This window comes from Alternaria hordeiaustralica (assembly GCF_023758085.1).
Source record: "Alternaria hordeiaustralica strain BMP 2776 chromosome Unknown scaffold_7, whole genome shotgun sequence".
NCBI classification, from domain to species: domain Eukaryota; kingdom Fungi; phylum Ascomycota; class Dothideomycetes; order Pleosporales; family Pleosporaceae; genus Alternaria; species Alternaria hordeiaustralica.
In genome coordinates this window covers 622,900-644,815 of record NW_026056779.1, presented here as the reverse complement: position 1 = coordinate 644,815, position 21,916 = coordinate 622,900, and the positions used below count along the sequence as shown (strand labels likewise).

The following is a 21,916-nucleotide window of genomic DNA, read 5'->3' as shown; positions in this document are numbered from 1 at the left end:
CGTATCACCACAATCGATCACGGCGCGTGCCGTTACTGCATATCCATGGGAACGGCTACCCGTAGCCACCGGCTTGCCGTTCTGTTACACGGTCGATCATGCGAGGGCAGCTTACACCTCACTCCGATCTTGCAGTTTAATCTGGCTCAGACGGGGTTCAAGAACATATCCCTTATTGCGATGGGTAGTCGTCGTCACTTGAGAAGAGACGAAAGAACTCAGTCACCGTATTACAATGTACGCGCCCGGATGTTCGTGAGGTTCGAGACATACGCCCGGGCGCGGGTCAGACACCCAGGTGCCGTCTACATCAGTCTAGCCTCATATGGCAGACTACGCCTAGGTCTTCCTCTTTCGACTCTCGAGCGTGGGTTCCTCAGTCTGGAGTATCAAATCACTACTGTTTGCGGGAAGTCTTTTCTTTCATGGCGCCGGTAGCCTGGTAATGCGGAGCGGCCTGGGAAAGGGCGCCCCCACATGCACAGTACAATCTCTAGAAACCGAACGCACTCACTACTGGTTGGGAAGCCATGATGTATTGCACCTTCCAGTTGAACTCTAGGGGTGAGCGAGCGCGTTTGCATATCGCCCGCCTGGCGCGGTCTCAAGATCAGGCAGGCACTTGCAGCACGCAATTGCCTCAGCAGACGCTTTATTAACTTGCTCAGGCAGTCGCTCACTCACCTGTACAGTGAAGTTGCCGCCCCGCATTCCCCAACACCTCACTATAACTCACTGCAGTGCCTAACCTCTTAATCGGTACCTTAAAGTCGCACTTGCCAACACCAGCGACTCCCCGTTTATCCCTACTTTCTCAACACCTCAATCGACCACACCTCACGATATGAACACCTCCACCGATACTGAGCAGCCAACCATGGCTTCCTCGAGCCAACCCTCTGGCGTAGAGCCAATTGCCATTGTAGGCTTTGGCTTCAAGTTTCCACAGGACATTACCGATGCTCAGAGCTTGTGGAAGCTACTCATGGAACGCCGATCGACTATGACCGAGATTCCTAAGAATCGCTGGAACATCGATGGTTTCTACAAGGAGCATGGTCACCGTCCTGGTACTGTAAAGAACAGAGGCGGTCACTTCCTCGCAGACGACCCCGCTCGCTTTGATGCTCCGTTCTTCTCTATTCAACCCGCGGAAGCGGAGTGCATGGACCCTCAGCAACGCCTGTTGCTTGAGACAAGTTATCATGCTCTCGAGAACGGTACGTCATATCTCAAAAACTAACTCTACCCGCACTGACGTCTACACGCAGCCGGTATCCCTATGCAGGCAGCCATAGGCACTAGGACATCTGTTCACGTGGGCTGTTTACTTCAAGAGTACAGCCAGATCTCTCAGCGAGATGCCCAGATGCCAGGAGACTACCGTATTGTCGGATCCAGCGGCTTGGCCATGCTTGCCAACCGTTTGAGCTGGTTCTATGATTTCAGTGGACCAAGTATGACCGTCGACACAGCTTGCTCAGGTGGCCTCGTTGCGCTCCACTTGGCATGTCAAGAATTGTTGGCTGGTAGCGTCGATATGGTAAGTTCATTTTTCGTCTCATCTGCCACATCAACTCCTGGAGCCTACATCGACGTTAGACCACTCACTTTGCATGTTATCATGTCGACGTAGGCTGCAGGCCTGTTCAGCCTTTTTTTTAGGTTGAAATTATAACTAACACGATTACAGTCACTCGTGGGCGGTAACAACTTGTGCCTACTCCCAGACTCAACCGCTCTCTTGAGCAGCTTGAACATGATGTCAAAAGATAGTGTTTGTTACTCGTTCGATGAGCGCGCATCGGGCTACGCCCGAGGTGAAGGCTTCGGCGTACTCATTCTCAAGCGTCTGGACAAGGCCATTGCAGATGGAGACACCATTCGCGGCGTCATACGATCAACTGGATGTGGCCAGGATGGTAATACCCCGAGCATAACGTCGCCTAGCCAATCCGCTCAAGAGCGCCTCATTCGCGAGACGTATGCGCGCGCAGGTCTTGATCTCGGTGACACTCGCTATTTCGAGGCGCATGGTACCGGTACACCCGTGGGAGATCCTTGTGAAGCTGCGGCTATCAACAACGTCTTCTCCTCTCGAACTCCTGAAGACCCCATCTTCGTCGGTGCGCTCAAAGGCAACATGGGACATCCCGAGGGCGCCAGCGGTATCGCGGGCGTCATCAAGTCGCTTCTTGTACTTGAGAAGGGCATCATCCCACCCAACGTTTACCCCGAGCGTATCAACCCTGCTATCGCAGCGGCTGGCCCTAACCTCAAGTTCCCACGCGTACCGGTAGCCTGGCCTACAAGCGGCGTCCGACGCGCGAGCGTAAACTCTTTCGGCTACGGAGGCACCAACGCTCACGTCGTTATAGACGATGCGCTGAGCTTTCTTAGCAGCCGGGGACTGAACGGCCGACACTGCACTGAACTCATCCAGGACAGCCAATCTGCGTGTCAACCGGATATCTCCAGTACCATGGAGAAAGAAGGAGATGACGACGATCGTAGCACGGGTACTAATGTATCATCGGAGCCTCTGGCTGATCTCACCCCATTCACCACCACGGACGACCCCAGCATGCTCCTTGGGGAGGTTGGTGGAAATGTCCCGAAACTGTTGATACTATCTGCGTTCGATGAGCGCGCGGCTCAGCGATTGGTCTCCGCTCTTGGGACATGGATGAGCAACCACGCAAACGAAGACCGTACTCAACTTCTCAGTGATCTTGCATACACGTTGGCTGAGAAGCGAACACCATTCCCGTGGAAGACAGCCTGCGTCGCGTTACCAGATTTGCGGTCGCAACTCACCTTTCCTGCTCCTACACGAGTCAAACAACAAACAAAACTGTGTTTCGTCTTCACTGGTCAAGGTGCGCAGTGGCATGGAATGGGTCGCGAGCTCTTGGCGTACGAAACTTTTCGAAGCGCTATGCTTGAAGCCGATCGATACTTCAAGTCACTCGGTAGTTCCTGGTCCCTCATCGACGAACTATACCACAAGTCGAAAGAAGAATCCGTCATCCATCAGCCGGAGCTCAGTCAGCCTATTTGCACCGCGCTACAGGTGGCTATTCTCGACCTGCTGACCTCGTGGAATGTTCACGCTTCCATCTCGGTAGGTCACTCTTCGGGCGAGATCGCCGCCGCCTATGCTAGCCATACGATCTCACGAGAGTCTGCCTGGATGGTAGCTTATTTCCGAGGGCTGGCCGTTACAATTACCCAAACTCTCAAACCATCTCATGGCGCCATGATCGCAGTTCAGGCTCCTCTCGATGCTTGGAAACATGTGATGGACAAGACGAATGTCGACAATCCCGATGATCCAATCGCTATTGCCTGCTACAACAGCGCGACCAGCTTCACACTTTCCGGTTCACATGCTATCGTTCATCAGCTGGCTGCAGCTCTCAAAGAAGCGCAGATCGAAGTACATGTTCTCAATGTCAACGTTGCGTATCACTCGCCACGCCACATGAATTCAGTCGCCGACATTTATGGGAAGCTACTCCGGAACATTGAGGTTGGAGAGCCCCTAGAGAGCCAGCCATCGTTTGTCTCGAGCGTCACTGGGCAAGATCTCCATTGTCTAGATGAGCTGCGATCCTCCAGCTATTGGCAGCGGAATCTCACTGGGTCAGTAGAATTCTCCGCTGCGCTACAGGGTGTATGCGCACGGCAAGATGCCTCAAGCTATCTCTTCCTCGAGATCGGTCCGCATTCCGTTCTGCGCTCGCCGCTAGGCGATATTCTCAAACAATATGGAAGGGACATTACAATCGATTACAGCTCTGTCTTGCGTCGGGATCGGGCCGCCGACATTACCGCTATGGAATGTGCAGGAAAGCTACACACCATGGGTAGCACTGTCGACATAGCTGCAGTGAATATGGACAGCGGTCACAGCCCCAACTTTCTGCCGTCACTTCCACGTTATCAATTCGAAGATAAGAAGAAGTACTGGCTTGAAGGCAGGACGAGCATTCAGTATCGCCAGACACAATTTGTGCATCATGAGCTTCTTGGCTCGCGCACCCCTGACTGGAACGAACTTGAAGCACGCTGGACGAACCGCATTCTCTTAGATCAATCACCATATCTCAAGGATCATCAAATCAACGGTCTTTGCCTCATGCCTGCGGCGGGCATGCTTGCCATGGCCATTGAAGCTATGCGCCAGTACTATGGTCAACGAGCTGAGAACGCAACAGGCTACAAGCTCGAAGATGTCAAATTTACGAAGGCTATGACGCTCTCGGCTGATCCACGCGGTACCGAAGTACAGCTCACAATCCGACCCGCGATGCTGGAATCCCGTGATATGCAGCCGGGTTCCATGGGGCACCAGTTCTCCCTCTTTGTCTACGAGGACGGTGGATGGCACCTGTGCTGTGCCGGTTCTGTTTCGATTGAGTACGACGAACGCCACGAGAACCTAGGGGAATACAGTGAACATGCAAAAGCGCTGAATGAGAAGAAGCTCGCCTTCCTTTCGGCTTTGGACGGATGCCGCATCGATATTAACAGCGCTGACATCTACGGCGCATTCGATGAGGCCGGCCTCGCCTATGGCCCAACTTTCCGGGGCATGCGCAATGTCAAGTGGGATCGAAATAATCAGGCGGCTGGCACAATTGGACTTCGAGACTGGCAGACGCACGCAAAGTTTGACTACAGTGATGCGCACCTCATTCATCCCGCTGCGCTGGATACCATACTTCAGATGACATTTCCAGCATATTCTATCTACGCCAAGGACTCTTCAGCTACCACCGTACCGACTGGTTTCAGCAACGCTTGGTTTTCTGCAAACTTGCTGCGCGAATCTTCCGATGCGCAAGATGTTAGGGTACATGCAAAGGTCTCAGGACGTGGATTTCGCAACAAGCTCTTCTCCGTCACTGCAGCATTTGCCGATACGCAAGAACTCTGCTTCTACGGCGATCTAGAGACTACGACTATTGGTCGCAGCGACCCATCGATAGAGAAGAAGAACGTGCCGCGCAGCCTATACCGCATCGACTGGAAGCCAGCTAGCTTCGATCGCCCAGTAACTTCGTCTACTTCATCAGCCTCTTCTAAATCCTGCATTCACATCATCTACGATGAAGCGGATTCATCACAGGTGGACTTGATGCAGAATCTTCGCGGAACAATGTCAGCGCAAGACGAGCTTGGTGTTGCCTTGGTAGCATGGAGCTCTGTGCCAGAACATGACCTTGAGAAGGCTACCTGCGTGTTTCTTCCTGGTTTGGACGGCAATTTACTTCGACACATGCAAGAGGACGAACTCGAGAAGATCAAGACCTTGGTATCGAAAGTCAATGCCCTGCTGTGGGTCACGTTCCAGCATCGGGCTCTTGATCAGAGCCCTACCGAAGGCCTGGTTTCAGGACTTGTGCGCACGCTAGCGACGGAATCTGAAGACTATCGGCTCGTAAGCGTCAGCCTCAATTCGGATAACGGACTTGACGTAGCCGCTGCCAATATTACGACGATTACCAAGACACTGTTAGATTCACAACCCGACCCGGAGGACGAGTACTGCGAAATTGACGGCCAGCTCTGCATTCCACGTGTGGTCGACGACCCGGAACTCACTGCTCAAGCACTGCCTACCGAAGATACCTTAGTTACTGTCACCAAACCTTGGAGCGAGCTTGACAGCCCAAAGTTGACCATCGGCGCGGCAGGCATCCTAAGTACACTGCATTACGAGCAGGCTTCCGACAACATTGGAGAGCTTGAGCCGGATGATGTTGTCGTTGAAATCAAGGCTGTTGGACTCAATATGCGGGACGTCTCGGTAGCACTTGGCCAGGTCCATGATGAGACCTTCGGAAGCGAGATCGCTGGAGTCGTGGCACGCACTGGTTCATCACACGATGGGGGCTTCCAGATTGGTGATCGCGTTTTCGGTGTCACACGAGATGGCATTGCGCAAATTGCCCGCTGCAAGTTCTCACAACTGCACAAGATGCCGGACGGTATGAGCTTCTGCGATGCTGCTGTTTATCCAGTGGCATTCTGTACGGCCTACTACAGCTTGAAGCAGTGTGTCGGTATACAGGGTGGCGAGTCCATCTTGGTCCACGAGGCTGCTAGCACGCTCGGCCGAGCGATCATCCAAATCGCCGTTCTCCACGGATATACGAAAGTCTTTGCGACTGTAGGCACACCTGAAGAAGCGGCTTTCCTGGAGAAGAACTTCAACGTTCGGACGTCGAACGTGTTCCTCACTGGCAATCTCGACTTCCAGCATGGTATCCTCCGTTTGACAGGAGGACGAGGTGTTGATGTTGTGATAGGCTCTGAAGAACTCTTGCAAGATTCTTGGCCATGTATCGCTTCGTTCGGACGCTTTGTTGGCGTTGGAGAAAAGGACGTCTTCAACTCGACCGCGAATGGCTCAAACGAGATTGTGGTACCTCCTACAACGAAGAACATTACTTTCGTCAGCGTCAACTTCCAAGACCTAGCACAGAGCCATTTGTTTGCTGGCATCTTCACAGATGTGGTATCGCTGATGGAAGGTGGTAAGATCGCCATGTCTCTACCTCCGACCGTGTTCAGGCAGGCTAGTGTTCAGCAGGCTTTCCAGTCGCTCAAAGATGGAGAGACGCTTGGAAAAGTAGTCATCGAGATGGCTGGCGACGAGATTGTGGAGTTGGAACTTTCGCCAGATTCTGACAAGCCATTATTCTCTTCGGACGCCAGCTATCTTGTCGCTGGCGCATTCGGCGGTATAGGTCAGAGCATCGCTACGTGGATGGTACACAACGGAGCCAAGCATCTAATCTTGCCGTCACGATCAGCAGTCGAGGGTACTGGATCTGAGCGCGATTACTTCATGCAAGGACTGATGGCACAAGGCGCCGCGGTGTATGCTCCAGTATGCGACGTCGCCGACTATGACCAGCTTAAGGAGACCCTTGCATCCTTCCAGGCCCTTCCGCAAATCAAAGGCTGTGTCCAAGCAGCAATGGTGATGCGCGACTCTTCCTTCGCAAAGATGTCGAGCGAGAAGTGGCACGAGTCACTCGCGCCCAAGGTGGACGGCTCCTGGAACCTACACCAGCTTCTACCTGCCGATCTCGACTTCTTCGTCATGTTGTCATCTTCCACCGGTATCATGGGCTCGTTCGGTCAATCAAATTACACCGTTGGCAACACATACCAGGACGAACTAGCGGCCCGTCGTATGCGTCACGGCCAACGTGCTCACACCCTCGCTCTGAGCATGGTCACCGGTGTTGGCTACGTCGCTCAGAACGAGCAAGTACAAGCTTTGCTCCGCGTGCGGGGTATGCTGGAGGAGGTGCCCATGAGTGACATCTACAAGCTGCTACGCTTCTGCTGTGACCCCGAACGCGTCGATGCAAGCACCGTCGGGTCCCAGATCATCACACCCTTGACCCTGCCGGCTGATCTCCGTGCCATGGGTATCGTGGCACCTCTCGGTAGTACGCGGCCGTTGTACCACTATCTCGACACGCTCCCTTCGCGCTTCTCTTCCGACACCGCAACCGCCGAAGCCAAGAATCGCCCTTCGTACAAGCTCTCAGAGGCCACGAACCTCGCTCAAGCCACCGATATCGTTGTCGACGCGATCCAGAACCAGCTTTCCAGTCTCTTGGTTGTCAGCAAGGACGACATCGATCCTCAGAAGGCGATCTATCGGTACGGCGTGGACTCGTTGGTCGGGGTGGAGATGCGGAACTGGTTTTCGAAGGCTATCGGAGCGGACGTTGGGACTGTGGATATCATGAGTGATATTAGTATCTGGCTGTTGGCCGTCAAGGTCGCGGGAAAGAGTAAGTTCGTCAAGGAGGAAGTGAAGGAGTAGACTACCACAGCGAAGATGGGAGTGCAGCTTGACGCAGACCGGGATCTGGTCTCGCGCTGGTCAGTGAAGTGAACTGTGTCATTATATACATACATATATTTCAATGTATTGTCTCGTCAGCTTCTACGTGTCATTGCGAGATCCACCAAAGCATGCTGATGACGCAGGTGTTCGTTACGAACGAACCTTTGAAGTGACGCGACGCGACGCGACATGGCGCGTGCGGGCTTGCTGCTGACTCATCCGCACTAGAGCTCGGCAATCCGGTGATATTCGTTTGAGCACCCAAGATCACCCAAGCAATCGCTCCTCCGACCTCCTGTGGCCATGATATCGGACGGCGAGAAACAGCGAATACCCGAAAAGAATATCTTCCAAAATCGCTTACCACTCCGGCAACTCCTGGGCAGCAATCACCTACATCAGTCACGTATCAGCATCGTCATCACAGCAGTCGTTCCAGGACCATCAGTAAGAGCTAGAAGTATGGGAGTACATGAAATCCAGGCCATTAGATCGTCTTCTTCCCCCTGTCGTCATCTCACTTCTTTACCATCAACCCTTTAATATCCGTTTCCAGATCCTCTTTACAAGTGCAGCTGCTTTCGTCATGATACACATCTTCAGGTCTCGCGACCGGGCATCCGTCCGCCTCGATCTCAAAGGTGATATCTTCAGGAGTAAGACTCAGCACGTTCTCCGTCAGAATCCTCTCCCACCATCCCAGCATCTCCCCCGTAATACGTGCGTCCACCCAGATTCGGGATCCATCCATTGTGGTACGCCAATACCCACGCGCATCAAGGACGATGCGTAAAGTCTTCAGATTAGGGATATTCTGCTGCCAACTCCTTGGTATCTGGTTTGCCGGCTGCCAGAGGAGACCTAAGCCTCCGTAATCATTACGAGAAACTGACTGGAACCGGAATTCCAAGTGGCGGATTTCGCTCCCGACACGTAGCGATGGTCGATGGCCGTAATGTAGCGTATAGTCTGTGACCTGGAAGACGTTGTTATTGTAATATGCGGCTTTTGCAATGGTCGCGAAATCTGTACGGAGTAGGGGAAGGAGGCGTAGCTTCATTAGGGCCCAGTGTTTTGTGTAGGTGATTGGAGTTGGGAAGCTTAGGTGCTGCTCCAGAACCTTTATTCTTAGCTCTGCTGGGAGCTTATGCCAGTATTGGAAGAAGATTGAGTCTTCCGAGTCGGCCTGAACTGGTGGGTTTGCGGAACCCGTGGTTGTAATGACTTGATCGGGCATTGTTGTTGTGGAGTAGAATCGGTGAGGTAAGCTTGGTGAGTTGGGAAAGGAACGATTGATATGCTGATGGATGACATGGTCTATACGGCTACATGGAGGGTGTTTTTACATAGTCGCTGGCCAAGCTGGTCGTAGTGAACCGCATTGTGGGTGGAAGTGAAAGCATTCTCACATCACCTGTTACGTGGGATCTGTACGCGCGCCGCACGATCCTTGCCGCGATATGACTCGCTTCCAGACCACTCGAAGGTGTTTGCGAATAGCAAATGCTCTTGAGATTAACAAACGAATATCCATTCACCCAGGTTCACGATGACTTTCTTGCCTTGAAACCACTCACCACAATCACATGCATGGCGACCGCTACCGCACCCCAGGAGACAGCGTCTTTCCATCCATGGTCAGACTTACCTACTGAACTCCAACTAGAAGTCCTCGGTCACGCCCTTACCTTTCTCGAGCCTATCGATAAGGACACCAGTCACCAAGCGGTGAGCTTGTTAATACCAGTTTTGCGCTGTGGCAACACAGAGCTGGCCTCGCTCGCCCGTGAAAGCTGTACGTGAAACGGGGTTCTAGTCAACTAGGCTCTGCACATCTAGATCAACAACTGACAGAGGCAGACTACAAAAGCAACAGATTCGCCACCCGGGTTCCTTTTTTCTCGCCGTACTTTCCTAAATTCCCGCCACTTGATGCGTGTAACAGGATCCGGAGATTTGAAGTAGCTTTCAATCTCTATACATCGCGACCGAATGACCAAAACCTCGATATGGATACAGCTTGGAGAGTTCTCGTTGCGTCCACTCAGATGACACCAGGTCGAGATGCCACGCGTGAAGGTGCTGTTCTACAAGCAATTCGACGCTCTACCAACTGGCAGACGCGTTTTCCAAATCTCAGAACGCTCTATTTGACTGTCAAGATTCGGACAGATCCCACAGACCTTGTAAGGTACTACTTATCACCTGGAAAATCATCGCCGCCTACCTTCCGGTGCATTCACGACTCCAAAGACGCTGTGCTTGATGCCTTGCAATATTGTGAGCATCGAATGCAGGCTAAAGAGGTCGTAGTACGGGTGTATTGCGAGGGCTGCAGAAACGTCGGACTGTTTCAAACTCAACCGGCTCGGGTCACAGAGCATCAGATATCAGCACCGCCATGCACGTGTGAGCATGAGTTGGAAGAAGGTCTGGCCAAAGTGTTTGGCAGAAACTAGGAATTGTCTTGGGTGGGAGAGACACGATACGTGTACAGACGTTAGTTATGTTGGCGGGAAAGCTGTGACCCGGGGGACGCATTCTGGCGGTACATTCAAGCCCGTGCCACAGCATGACGCATACGGATCGTCTACACAGATACGTTAGCAATGTATGGTCTCCCGTCATTCGAGAGGAGGAATGTGTTACATACCTGATCGCCTAGTGCCAGTTGATGACATCAATGCACGCTTGTACGAAGCCGACTTGCCAACAACATCTCCATCCCATTTACCGGTCGAGCCCAGCCCCTCGATGACACTTTCGAAGTACCTCAGCTGCGGACATAACTCCAGTACCTCCAGAATCCTCTGATCCTGCCAGGGCATGACCGTACCAGATCTAGATTCGATCTGGAGAGAGCGGAGTTGAGGTCCAATGGCTTCACAAACCCTCGTGACTGCTTTGTCAAAGCTACCAATATACACGTTCGACGTGCTTCCAGCAACCAACTTCAGATCTGACAACAGTGGCACAGTTCCCAGGAAACTTTGGAGAGTAGCGTAGTCGATAGAGGACGGGTTCAAACTCAGTGTGTGTAGCTTGGGTACTAGACCAGCGATCTCTCGTAGTAGGTGTTCGGAATTAGTGGATGCCACATCCAAGATGCGCATCTCACTCCAGTCCATGGCGTAGACCAAATCACTACAGTGCTTAGGACTAAGCTCGTAGGCAGGCGCAAGGTCATCAGCTCTGGAGATGACCAGCTCCTCGAGCGTAGGGAACGTATCCGTTTCCTGGAATCGGAAATGAGATCCGCCAACGGCCATAGCCGTGTAGCTGTTGCCTTGACTTCTCGCAGCCATGGTAAAGTGTTGCTGTTTGCTGAGACGCAACCGTAGGACCTTGAGGTTGCGACCTCGCATGAGTAGTGTCTTAAGCTTGAAGAGATCGCTGTTTTCGTCCTGCCGACGTGTTGCTCCCCTATGGAAGCACCGGACTGTAATGTCGAGTGTGTGGAGCTGAGGTGATGACAGGAGAGCTTCATCTAGAGCAAAATCCTTGCGGTTGTGGTTCGTGACTTTCAACTGAGCTGAAGGATGATTGCGGTGCAGCGCCTCGAGAACACGCAAGGGGATAGCGTAGTTGGCGTTCCAGCTGAATGATGCAAGGTCTTGTGTGCATTCTATAATGTGTAGAATCGTCGCGGGGGAGATATGGCTATGGTAGGGATAAGATGGAATGACCAAGTGACGCACTGTTTTCGCCAATCTACCACCGTTCCGTTTTAGACTGCTCACGATGCTTGTGGGGGAACCGGGTCCGCTTTTCTTGGGTCTGCCCGAGGTGATAGTACGAAAAGGCCATCCCAGGCCATTGGTGATGCGTGCAGTCATAGTTGGGCCTCGCTCTTTGCAAGCACCCACGGTGATAGTGCGGAAGATGGTTGGCTCGCATTGATTGCGACATGTATGCGAAACAAGACTGAGCGAGATCTGGTCTGCCAGTAAGAGCTAGACAAATGTTAATGTAAGTCAGAGTGTTTTGCTGGTGAGGCGCACTTGATCAAGAAGAAGGCGATATATGTCTGTCGGTAAATCGGGTAGCTTCATCTTTCGTTTGTGGATTACTGGCGAGTCGTAACGTAGAAAGGCGAGTACGATACGCGATACTTGGTAGCGACGTGCAGAGAAGATGCGCAAATAATCTAAAGTATACATGAACAAACTTATGTGTATGCCTTTCGTCTTTATCATGATAATGCCGCGAGGCTGTGATCGCATCGTATATTGTGGCGCCGTGGCTGGGGTCGCAGGCAGACACGGAGGGGCAAGCTGCGCCACGCTGTGTGCCTGAGTCCCGGACATGTATCAGACGACCACACGCGCCTTGTCGCAGCAACGCAACCGAGAAATCGAGATAGCTATATGGTTCACGAAATAACAGGATTATTTTGCATGATGCGAGCGGGACAGTATTGGATGGTTACCTTTTGTACGGCGGGTGATTGTGCTATTGCAATAGTGTTTCCTGCTCTTCCTTTGAAATACCGAAGAGATATAGTACATCCAGCATGCTTTTGGAGTTGAGACGAGCAGGAGCTTGCATCTGCACCTTTGGCTTCGCGTGGAAGGCGACGCCCAGACCGGCTACGCCCATCATAGGAAGATCGTTGGCGCCGTCGCCAACGCATATGACCTGGTCGAGGAGTATGTTCTCTTTCTCGGCAATTTCTAGGACGTGTTGGCGTTTCTTCTGAGCGTGCACAATCTCACCGGTCAGTTCGCCTGTGAGTGTGGCTCCGTCCTCGGAAACGACCAGGTGGTTAGCAAAGGCGTAATCAAGACCAAGTTGCTGGCCCATCCATCCTGTTAGGGGGGTGAAACCTCCGCTAAGCACTGCTGTCTTGAATCCCAATCGCTTCAGGGCAGTGATGAGATCCTTCACACCCTCATTCAATGTTATCCTTGGCTTCAGCGTCTCGAAAACACTGCTTGGCACGCCCTTGAGCAGTTTGCACCGCGCGCGTAGGCTAGCCTCAAAGTCGAGCTCACCGTTCATGGCAGCAGCGGTGATGGCAGATACCTCCTTCTCCACGCCAATTAGCGAAGCGATCTCGTCAATGACCTCTTGCTGTATGAGGGTGCTGTCCATGTCGAAGACGGCAAGCCTCTTGTAGCGCCGATGTATGGTGTCTGCCTGGAAGACGCACTCGACGTTCCACTCGCGCTCGAAGCGCGACACGGCTTCATGCCTGCGCAGCGTCTCAAGCGCGACGGGCGAGGCGCTTGGCAAGGGGAACGTGACTTCGACTACCCTACAGAGCTTGCTTGCCTCCATCCTTTTGCTCGCTATAGTGTTCTGCTCCAAGCCAGTTATGATGCTGGTGAGGGTGACGAAGAACTCGGTGAGGCAGCTTTGGCTGACGTAGCTTCCGTAGAGATTGTCGCGGGCGTTGGGCCCAGGTGTGGGCGGTTCGAGGGGGTAGTCTGCGAGGTTCTCGGTGGGCACGGCGCCGTCCTTCAGCGACTCGAGGGAAGCGGAGGGAATTGGGTCGCCGGGACTTCGGGGCGACAGATCGGCATGCTGGAAGAAGTTGGGCGTGTCGGCCTTGTAGAAGAGCGTCGCGACGATGTGCGTGGCCGACACGTCGAGGGCGGGAGGCTTGGCCGCCATGATGGGATGGATCGGGAATAGCTTGGTCGCGATGCTTTCGGACCTTTAGTACCCAGGTGGTCCAGAGGAGACGACGTGGATGAGGAGCAGCGAATGTATGACTTGTTTGCAAGGCGGGGATGCATGGGACTGGAAATTTCGGCAGGGGTTCAGGCACAGCAGCGCTAGCCTAACAACCCCACCAGCTCGTGTGTGGACACTCAGGACGTCGCCCATGTCATCTTACGACCACCATGTCTGACGGCTGATCGACCTCGCATTCGCGTGTGCACTTCTCGGTCGTACTTCTCCCCTTAGTTGCAGACTACGCATAATGCAACAAGCTCAACACTGGGGCAGCCTATCATGGCCGCGGGCTCCCACTTGACTAGGTGGATGGGCGACCTTACCTAGGTACTCTCGCGAGCCGAGGCTGCTCTCTTTAGTGCGCCAGGTGAGAGCGCCTGCACCTCCACGGGCGTACATGCGGGTACCTCACGATATAAGAGCCATACCCAGCCTCACCCTCATAGTACCCCATAGTCCTTGTTCAATCATCCTCACACTGCGAGAATCACTGCAATGGACGACTACAAACCACAGAAACCGAATGTCCTCCAGTCTCCGCCCATCGACATCACCGTCCCCTACGATGCAGCTTGGGTGAAGGGCAAGGTCGTACTCATCACCGGAGGAGCCAGTGGCTTTGGCGCGGGCTTCGTGCGGAAATGGGTAGCTGATGGCGCTACAGTCGTCGTGGGGGACATCAGTGTTCAGAAAGGAGACGCGCTCTGTCGTGATATCAACAAAGACAGCAAGAACGGCGGCAAAGCCCACTTCGTGCACTGCGACGTGACGGACTGGCAGTCGCAGGTCGACCTCTTCAAGAAGGCAGTCGAGCTGAGCCCGCACGGGGGTATCGACACGGTCGTCGCAAATGCAGGCATAGCAGGTCGCGACGTCCTCCAAGAACCTGCAAACCTCGATGCGGCTGCACCACCCCCACCCGTCTTCAAGATCATGGACGTGAACCTCACTGGCGTGCTATACACCACTCACCTGGCCTGCTTCTGGCTGCCCAAGAACCCCGGCTCCAGAGACTGCAGCTTGAACTCGAAGCCCTCCACCACCTCCCCACGCGATCGCCATATCCTTCTGCTTGGCTCCATCGCCTCTCTCGGCCCCATTGCCATACAACCCCAATATTGTGCCGCAAAGCACGCGGTGCTTGGTCTTTTCAGGAGTTTGAGGGTGACAGTCGGCCTTCAAGGCATCCGCGTGAACCTGCTTTGTCCATACTTCATCGACACACCCATCGTGCCCGCCAGTGCGCGCTTCATACTCGCGGGAGGCGGCGTAGGCAAGGTGGAAGATGTTGTTGACGCAGGTACACGCTTCGTAGCCGATTCTCGCATACTTGGCCGTGCGCTGGTTATAGGACCCAAGATGCATGTGCGCCAAAAGGACAATGGCGAGTGGGATCTGGTTACGCCCGGCGCGCCTGGCAGTATCGAAACGGCCATCTTCGAGCCTTATGCCGATGATTGGGAGGACCAAGATCAGTGGAACCGCACCTTCATCAAGATCTTGAACATGGTCCAAGCTGGACGGGGCTGGGCTGGGTGGGCACAGGATGTTGTCAAAGCATCCTTGTATGGTCTGGGGTTCGGGCGATGATGCGCATCATCGTGAAGCTTGGCAGGGCCCTTCCCTCGAGCACGGTGCGAACTGCGATGGGGCTAGAAGCTCGGGCTCTTCCAATAAAGCTTCCACATGAATAATCGACTTTTTCCTGCCCGTGCTGCCATGACCACATTCTTCTGCGGGAAATGCACCTTGATGCGCTGGCCTACTGCGGCGGTTGCTACAAGCATCATCTGACCCTACAACAACGCGGTCACCATCATGCACTAGAAGCGGCAACGACCTAGCTAAATTTGCTCGAACTCTTCCAAAAGCATCTGCGGATCGACAGCCGGCTGCTGCTAGAGGCCGACCATAGCGCATTCGGAGAGTATGCAGAGCAGCCCGGATAGGTCGGGACGCTACACGCCTAGGGCTGCATCATAGGGTCACGATCGTTATTGCTGTATTGGCTCCATGCATCGCACTTGAAAACATGCCGAATCATCCATATCACCTCAGCAGTGGCGCCACGTCTGTAATATGCCACGTTTCTTGTTAGTATCTCGTGTCCAGTGGTGTACGAGCGGCACGCACATTGGCGGGGGAGATTGCCATGTTTCAAGACATGGGAATGTGATCCCTGTCGCGCGACCTCGGCAAAAAAGAGTCGCCCAAGAACGCCCAGGCACAATTTCAAGACCATCGAATTAACCCGACCAAGTTAACTCCCGCGTTGGCGCCTTCCGTTAGATCCACATTGCAAATGTTTGGACGTGATGTCATGCCGCCTGTTCCTGCTGGTGCTGCTGTCCACCGAGTGGCCTTGATCGGCCGCTACGACCGTCCCACGCCATCCGCACGTGTGTTTATTCACCTTTTCGCGCGCCCGTTGTCCGGATCCAGGCGACTATACGAAAAGCTTCGTTGGCGCATGCAGGTGAAGCCGGGTGTCGCGCGTCCCTTCAGGCTTAGACTTCGCTCTTTCTGCGCTGTCACCATCATCGCGCCGTCACTACCGGCAACGCGGAACCGTCACTGACCCAGATCTTCCGACCCACCAAGACGCCAAACCTCTTCGCACAGCTCACTATGGCGAACCCTACGCCTAGTCCCAAGCGCGAGGGTCTCGTTTCGCCCATCGGTATGGTCATCGAAGAGCCGACCTTTCCGAATATCCCTGGCCAAGAACCCACCACGCCCACGCCCGTCCAGAACACTTCGACCGCAGACATGGCTCAACCAGAAGGCGCATCATCGCCAGACCGGCCTATCGACGCCCCGCGAGACACCTCGGAGTCGACCCCGAATGATCAGGACTACTTCGCGTCGACGACGCGTCCCACACAGCAGAGATGGGCAACGGAACGGCCGAAGCCCTCTGTGCGACACTCTCTGCTGGGAAGGATGCAGAAGCCCCGCGAGGCAAGACCAGCCGCACCCGAAAGGGCAGCAACAATCACCTTCGACCCCGAATCCGAATCCTCAGACTCCTCAGACGATGAGAGAAAACTCCCCCGCAAGAGCCTCGGCCATGCAGACGACCTCACTAAACAAGCAACGCGCCAGCCTCGCGGACGCCGATCGGGGCCCTTTTCTCGTCTCAAGATCGCCAACGAGCATTTCAACACAAAGGGCAGGGTATCCAAGGCGGACGGACGTCTGAAGCTTAGTATACTCGAGGAGAACCATGGCAGTGGATACATCGCAAAGGCTCTGGGCACAGCTTTCAAGAAGAATAGCAATGACGAGAATCAAGGCCCTACGAGTTACGACGATGCCGGAGCTACCAAGATTAGCCCTGAGGATGATGAGATGGAACATGATCCTTCACGAAGAATCAAGCTCAACATTGTTATCATCATCATTGGTTCGCGCGGAGATATTCAGCCCTTCATCCGGATAGGCAAGATTCTGAAAGAAGACTACGGACATCGCGTTCGCATGGCCACACACCCGGCTTTCAAGGACTTTGTGGAAAAGGACTCCGGCTTGGAGTTTTTCTCTGTTGGCGGCAACCCGGCAGAGCTGATGGCGTTCATGGTCAAGAATCCTGGACTGATACCGAACATCGACACCATCAAGGAGGGTGAGATAGGCAGGCGAAGGAGCCAGATGTACGAGATGTTCCAGGGCATGTGGCGTGCCTGCATCAACGCAACCGACGACGAAACGGATAAGACGAACGTGAAAATGAGTAAGTTCCTCGGTTGCATCCGTGTTACACATGACTAATATCAAGTAGTGGGTGATAAGGCACCTTTCGTTGCAGACGCTATCATTTCAAATCCGCCAAGTTTCGCACCCACTCATATTGCTGAGAAGCTCGGCGTTCCGCTACACATGATGTTCACGTAAGTACTTGAAATGCAGACTTGCGAGTCAGTACTAACTCTCGATAGCTTCCCTTACACGCCTACGAGCCAGTTTCCTCACCCACTTGCGAACATCAAGGCCAGTAACGTCGAAGCCACCTACAGCAATTTCATGTCGTATCCGCTCGTCGAGATGATGATGTGGCAGGGTCTCGGCGACCTCATAAATCGCTTCCGTACCCAAGTGTTGCATCTTGAAGAAGTAAGCAGAATATGGGCGCCAGGTCAACTATATCGGCTCAAGGTACCTTATACCTATATGTGGTCACCCGGTCTCATCCCAAAGCCAAAGGATTGGGGTCCAGAGATCGACATCTCCGGTTTCGTCTTTCTGGATCTTGCTTCTTCCTTTACGCCACCGGATGAGTTGAAGAAGTTCCTGGATGATGGGCCTCCTCCAATCTACATCGGGTTTGGCTCAATTGTTGTAGACGACCCAGACGAGTTCACTAGTCTGATCTTCGAAGCGGTTAAGTCCGTTGGCTGCCGTGCCCTTGTTTCGAAGGGTTGGGGTGGCTTTGGCTCCAACGCAGATTGCCCGGAAAATGTCTTCATGCTTGAGAACACACCGCACGATTGGCTGTTTCCCAAGTGCAGTGCGGTTATCCATCATGGAGGCGCTGGTACAACCGCTATTGGCCTCAAGTGCGCCATACCGACAATGATTGTACCCTTCTTTGGCGATCAGCCATTCTGGGGTGCGATGGTTAGTAAGGCAAAAGCTGGAGCGCACGATTGTATACCCTACAAGAAACTCAACGCAGAAAGACTAGCGGAGGGCATCAAGCAATGTCTGACTGAAGAAGCCAAAGAGAACGTGAAGAAGATCGCAGACAGCATTGCGAAGGAAGGCGATGGAGCGCTCAACGCCGTGCGATCCTTCCACAGGTCATTACCCCTTACCGGCGCAGGCAGCATGCGTTGCGATTTCCTCGACAACCGTGCGGCAGTATGGAAGATCAAGAATACCGAGGTCAAGCTGTCCGCACTCGCTGCCGAGATCCTGGTAGAGAAGAAGAAGCTCAAGTGGAGCGAGTTGCGACTCATACGACACTACGAGTGGAACGACTTTGGTGGCCCAGGCGAGCCAATCACTGGTGTCTGGGGCAGCCTGATGTCGTCATTCTCTGATGCAGCTGCCGGTGTAGGAGGTATGCCTGTCGAGATGGGGAAGAGTATTAGGAAGCGAGAGCAGATCAAGGAAAAGAAGCGCAAGCATCATCAACGCCACGAGCACAAGAAGGCAACACTAGCGAAAGCAAATGCCGACAGTGCAAATGCAGCCGAAGATACGACGCACAACAAGAGTGAACAAGACGGATCCAGGCCACAAGCAAATCGCAACGAATCATCGATTTCGAAGATCACGGAACCAGACGAAGAGCTGGCTGAGGAGCTCGGTCGCGAAGCTGCTTTTGGGTTCAGAAAGACAGGTCACGCTATTGCTCGATTCCCCATGGACTTGACACTCGCTATTACTCAAGGTTTTCACAACGCTCCACGTCTCTATGGAGATGAAACTGTACGCAGACCACCCCGAGTCACTGGTTTCCACTCAGGCACGCGCGCCGGTCGCGATGAGTTTCTTTACGGCGTAAAGGATGGCGTTTCGGGCCTTGTTACCCAGCCCTACAATGGCGCGAAACAGAACGGTGTTATAGGTGCAGTCCGAGGCGTAGGCTTCGGTATTGGCGGCTTCGTGCTCAAAGACATCGCAGCTCTTCTTGGCCCTTTGGCTTATACGATGAAGGGGCTTGATGCGGAATATATGAAGCGGTACCAGCCTACGAACTACCTCCGCCGTGCACGCATTGCTGAGGGGCAGAAGGAGCTGACGATGTTGGAGTCAAAAGCTCACATTACGGCTATCAAGGAAGCTCAAAATGGAGCCAAGCGACCTTCCGAGAAGAAGGAATCCGTGGAAGAGAACGTGGTCATTCGATGGAAGGCTCTACAAAAAACGATCGCCGACGAGAAGAAACAACACAAGAACGGAATTGTGGGCTCTCTCACTGGTCGAGGGGATCATAAAGAAGGCCAAAGAGTTGGACGCAAGTCTACTGAGGTCGCCAAGAAGGATGCCAGGCGATCGCAGTCCAAAGGAAGGCCAAACACCCATGCGCCCAACGACAAGCCCGGCAAAGTCCTTCCAGAAGATCAGTCCAAGGTGATGGACCCTGGAAAAGCTCGAAGAAGCGTTGACGGTAACGCAAGGGGCGGAGGAATGCACCGGATGAGCACCGCTCCAACCACCACTTTGGAGCATGGCGAACACCTCGAAAGAGAAGAGCTGCAGCTTCCTCCAAGACATCAGGCGACTGGTGATGCTGCGTTGAAGGAGCACGACACAAACTCGCTTGGCTCAGCACATCTAGGTGATGACGCAAAGAACAAGTCTGATCCTGAGCTTGCTAGCCCAATCACTGAGGCTAACAACTTGGGACCTGTAGATACGAAGGGTGGATTGGATGTTGCGGATCGTCCTTCCGCAGATGGCTCCGACGAGACGAGGGTCGATAGCGATCTTACCGATTGGGCTGCTGTAAGGCAGAAGACTGATAGTTTGGCACCGGTCAATGAGCCGCCTAGGGTGGTTGGTGCGTAGAGACATGGCGGCTTTGCATCACATTATATGTAGCATGGCGTTGTCGGTCATTGTCGTCTTCCAGTACTGGTCCATCACCCATATTTTTCCATTCCATTCCATTAGTTAGTTTTACATTAGAGGTTCTAATAACTGAGATACCCACACTTGTACACTAGATGTCTAATCACATCGCACTCACAACGCTTTCTCTTCCACCCTTTCAAAAGCCGCATACTCAGGTAGCTTGAAGCCATCATCCCTACTCTCCGTATCTCCAAGCCATGGCCCAACCCACTCCCACCTCAAAACTATTGACACCAGCCTCACGAAACCGTGCAAGACCGTCCTCTTCCAAGCCGAACCCGGATGCATAAACCCCGGTACGAAACGCGACATGACCTGACTTTGCACCACAAAAGGTCGGAACCTCTCCTCATAGCGTGTCAGCGCAGCAGTAAGACCGTCGAACGTCGTAGAAGAAGCAGAGTCATCGACACAGCTCAGCTCACCCGCCAAAACATACGCGCCCAGCACCGCAAGCGACGTCCCCATGCCCGTACACGGACTAGGACAAAACGCCGCATCACCCAGACAGATGACACGATTGTGACTCCACCGCCTCATCTTGACCTGATTGATAGCGTGGAAGTAGAAGTCCGGCGCCTGAGCCATGGCATCGAGAAGTCTCTTGCTAACCCACCCTGCATCTGCGAACTCCTCGCGAACAAGTTTTTCCTGGACCTTCCTCCCAGCTCTACTCGCATTCTCCCAAGCGAGTGTTTGAGCGGGGGTTGATGGCATGAAAGTGAACATCGCACGTGTTGTACCGTGAGGATCTGGACGCGTGGCAACAGTACGTGAACCTTTTGCGACGAAGATGTCCCACCAGGGTGCATCGGAAGGGAGCCTTGGTATGGTGAAGAAGGCGGTGTACATGCCCTTATGCTCGATGACTACGTCTTGGACTGGGAAGACAAGACTCCGTGTTTTGGACCATTGGCCGTCTGCTGCGATAAGGAGGTCGTAGGTGCGTGTTGTACCATCGCTGAGGAGGACTTTTACGCTTGAAGAGTCGTTTTGGAGGATTTGGGCTATTGTCGTGTTGAAGAGGTATGTTACGTTGGATTGAGATGTTGTCGCTTGGTGTAGTAGTTTGGCGAGATCGCCGCGTAGGATCTCGTATTCCGAGGTTGGACTTGCCGAGCCGCCTTCTTTGATGGGGAAGGGGGCGAAGGGATGTCCCTGCGAATCTATGAACCGCGTGCCGAGTTCTTTGGTGTTGTATTGCTGGACTTGTGGCATTAGGCCCATCTTTTTGATGCAGGTTACCGCGCTGCCTTGGATGTCGACATTCTGGCCGTGGGGCTGAAGGGAGGTGGCTTTTTCTAGAATGGTAATGGTGTGCTTGGGGTTGAAGGAGAGCCAGTAGGCTAGTGCTGGGCCAGCGATGCCTGAGCCGACAATCAAGATATCCATGGTAGACAATGGTGTTGTCCAGTTGAGCTGAAGTTTGGGGGCTGTCCGAATACGCTCGGTATTTGATATCGTGCCATGGTTGTGAGATCGATCATCATTATATATAGGATAAGACCAAAGCAATCATTATGGCTGAACGCGCGAAATCGGGCGCATTGAAGCATGTGCTGAGGTTTCGGGGTTGGGGTGCTTCGGGTCTCGAGCATTCGGGCAACGGCTCGGGGGTAATGAGCTGCGCACTATTCCCGATGCGGTTTCACGCATCTGCCATCATCCCGCATCGCCACTTCCTAAACTCTTGTCATCTTCTTTCGCATTTTGTGCTTACTCCAATGGCATGTAGCGAGACAATAGCGATACCTGCCGTTCCCTTTATTCAGC

At 53.5% G+C, this 21,916-nt stretch overlaps 7 protein-coding genes across 7 annotated transcripts; 3 read left to right on the top strand and 4 right to left on the bottom strand.

Moving 5' to 3' along the window:
- Nucleotides 1–844: 844 nt before the first annotated feature.
- On the top strand, nucleotides 845–7,855 carry J4E84_004649 (Type I Iterative PKS; the record flags this gene model as incomplete). Its single annotated transcript, XM_049387252.1, has 3 exons — nucleotides 845–1,220; nucleotides 1,272–1,543; nucleotides 1,694–7,855. The coding sequence occupies 3 exons, from the start codon at nucleotides 845–847 to the stop codon at nucleotides 7,853–7,855; spliced, it is 6,810 nt and encodes a 2,269-aa protein (XP_049245025.1).
- A 541-nt stretch (nucleotides 7,856–8,396) lies between these two features.
- On the bottom strand, nucleotides 8,397–9,116 carry J4E84_004648 (uncharacterized protein; the record flags this gene model as incomplete). Its single annotated transcript, XM_049387251.1, has 1 exon — nucleotides 8,397–9,116. The coding sequence occupies one exon, from the start codon at nucleotides 9,114–9,116 to the stop codon at nucleotides 8,397–8,399; it is 720 nt and encodes a 239-aa protein (XP_049245024.1).
- Nucleotides 9,117–10,524: 1,408 nt separating this feature from the next.
- J4E84_004647 (uncharacterized protein) lies at nucleotides 10,525–11,696 on the bottom strand (the record flags this gene model as incomplete). Its single annotated transcript, XM_049387250.1, has 2 exons — nucleotides 10,525–11,476; nucleotides 11,620–11,696. 2 exons carry the CDS (start codon nucleotides 11,694–11,696, stop codon nucleotides 10,525–10,527), a joined length of 1,029 nt encoding a protein of 342 aa, XP_049245023.1.
- Nucleotides 11,697–12,331: 635 nt separating this feature from the next.
- On the bottom strand, nucleotides 12,332–13,495 carry J4E84_004646 (uncharacterized protein; the record flags this gene model as incomplete). Its single annotated transcript, XM_049387249.1, has 1 exon — nucleotides 12,332–13,495. The coding sequence occupies one exon, from the start codon at nucleotides 13,493–13,495 to the stop codon at nucleotides 12,332–12,334; it is 1,164 nt and encodes a 387-aa protein (XP_049245022.1).
- Nucleotides 13,496–14,056: 561 nt separating this feature from the next.
- J4E84_004645 (uncharacterized protein) lies at nucleotides 14,057–15,151 on the top strand (the record flags this gene model as incomplete). Its single annotated transcript, XM_049387248.1, has 1 exon — nucleotides 14,057–15,151. One exon carries the CDS (start codon nucleotides 14,057–14,059, stop codon nucleotides 15,149–15,151), a length of 1,095 nt encoding a protein of 364 aa, XP_049245021.1.
- A 1,038-nt stretch (nucleotides 15,152–16,189) lies between these two features.
- Nucleotides 16,190–20,077, top strand: J4E84_004644 (uncharacterized protein; the record flags this gene model as incomplete). Its single annotated transcript, XM_049387247.1, has 3 exons — nucleotides 16,190–17,294; nucleotides 17,343–17,451; nucleotides 17,500–20,077. 3 exons carry the CDS (start codon nucleotides 16,190–16,192, stop codon nucleotides 20,075–20,077), a joined length of 3,792 nt encoding a protein of 1,263 aa, XP_049245020.1.
- Nucleotides 20,078–20,254: 177 nt separating this feature from the next.
- On the bottom strand, nucleotides 20,255–21,535 carry J4E84_004643 (uncharacterized protein; the record flags this gene model as incomplete). The annotated part of the gene is made up of 1 exon (XM_049387246.1): nucleotides 20,255–21,535. The coding sequence occupies one exon, from the start codon at nucleotides 21,533–21,535 to the stop codon at nucleotides 20,255–20,257; it is 1,281 nt and encodes a 426-aa protein (XP_049245019.1).
- Between the last annotated feature and the right edge of the window lie 381 nt (nucleotides 21,536–21,916).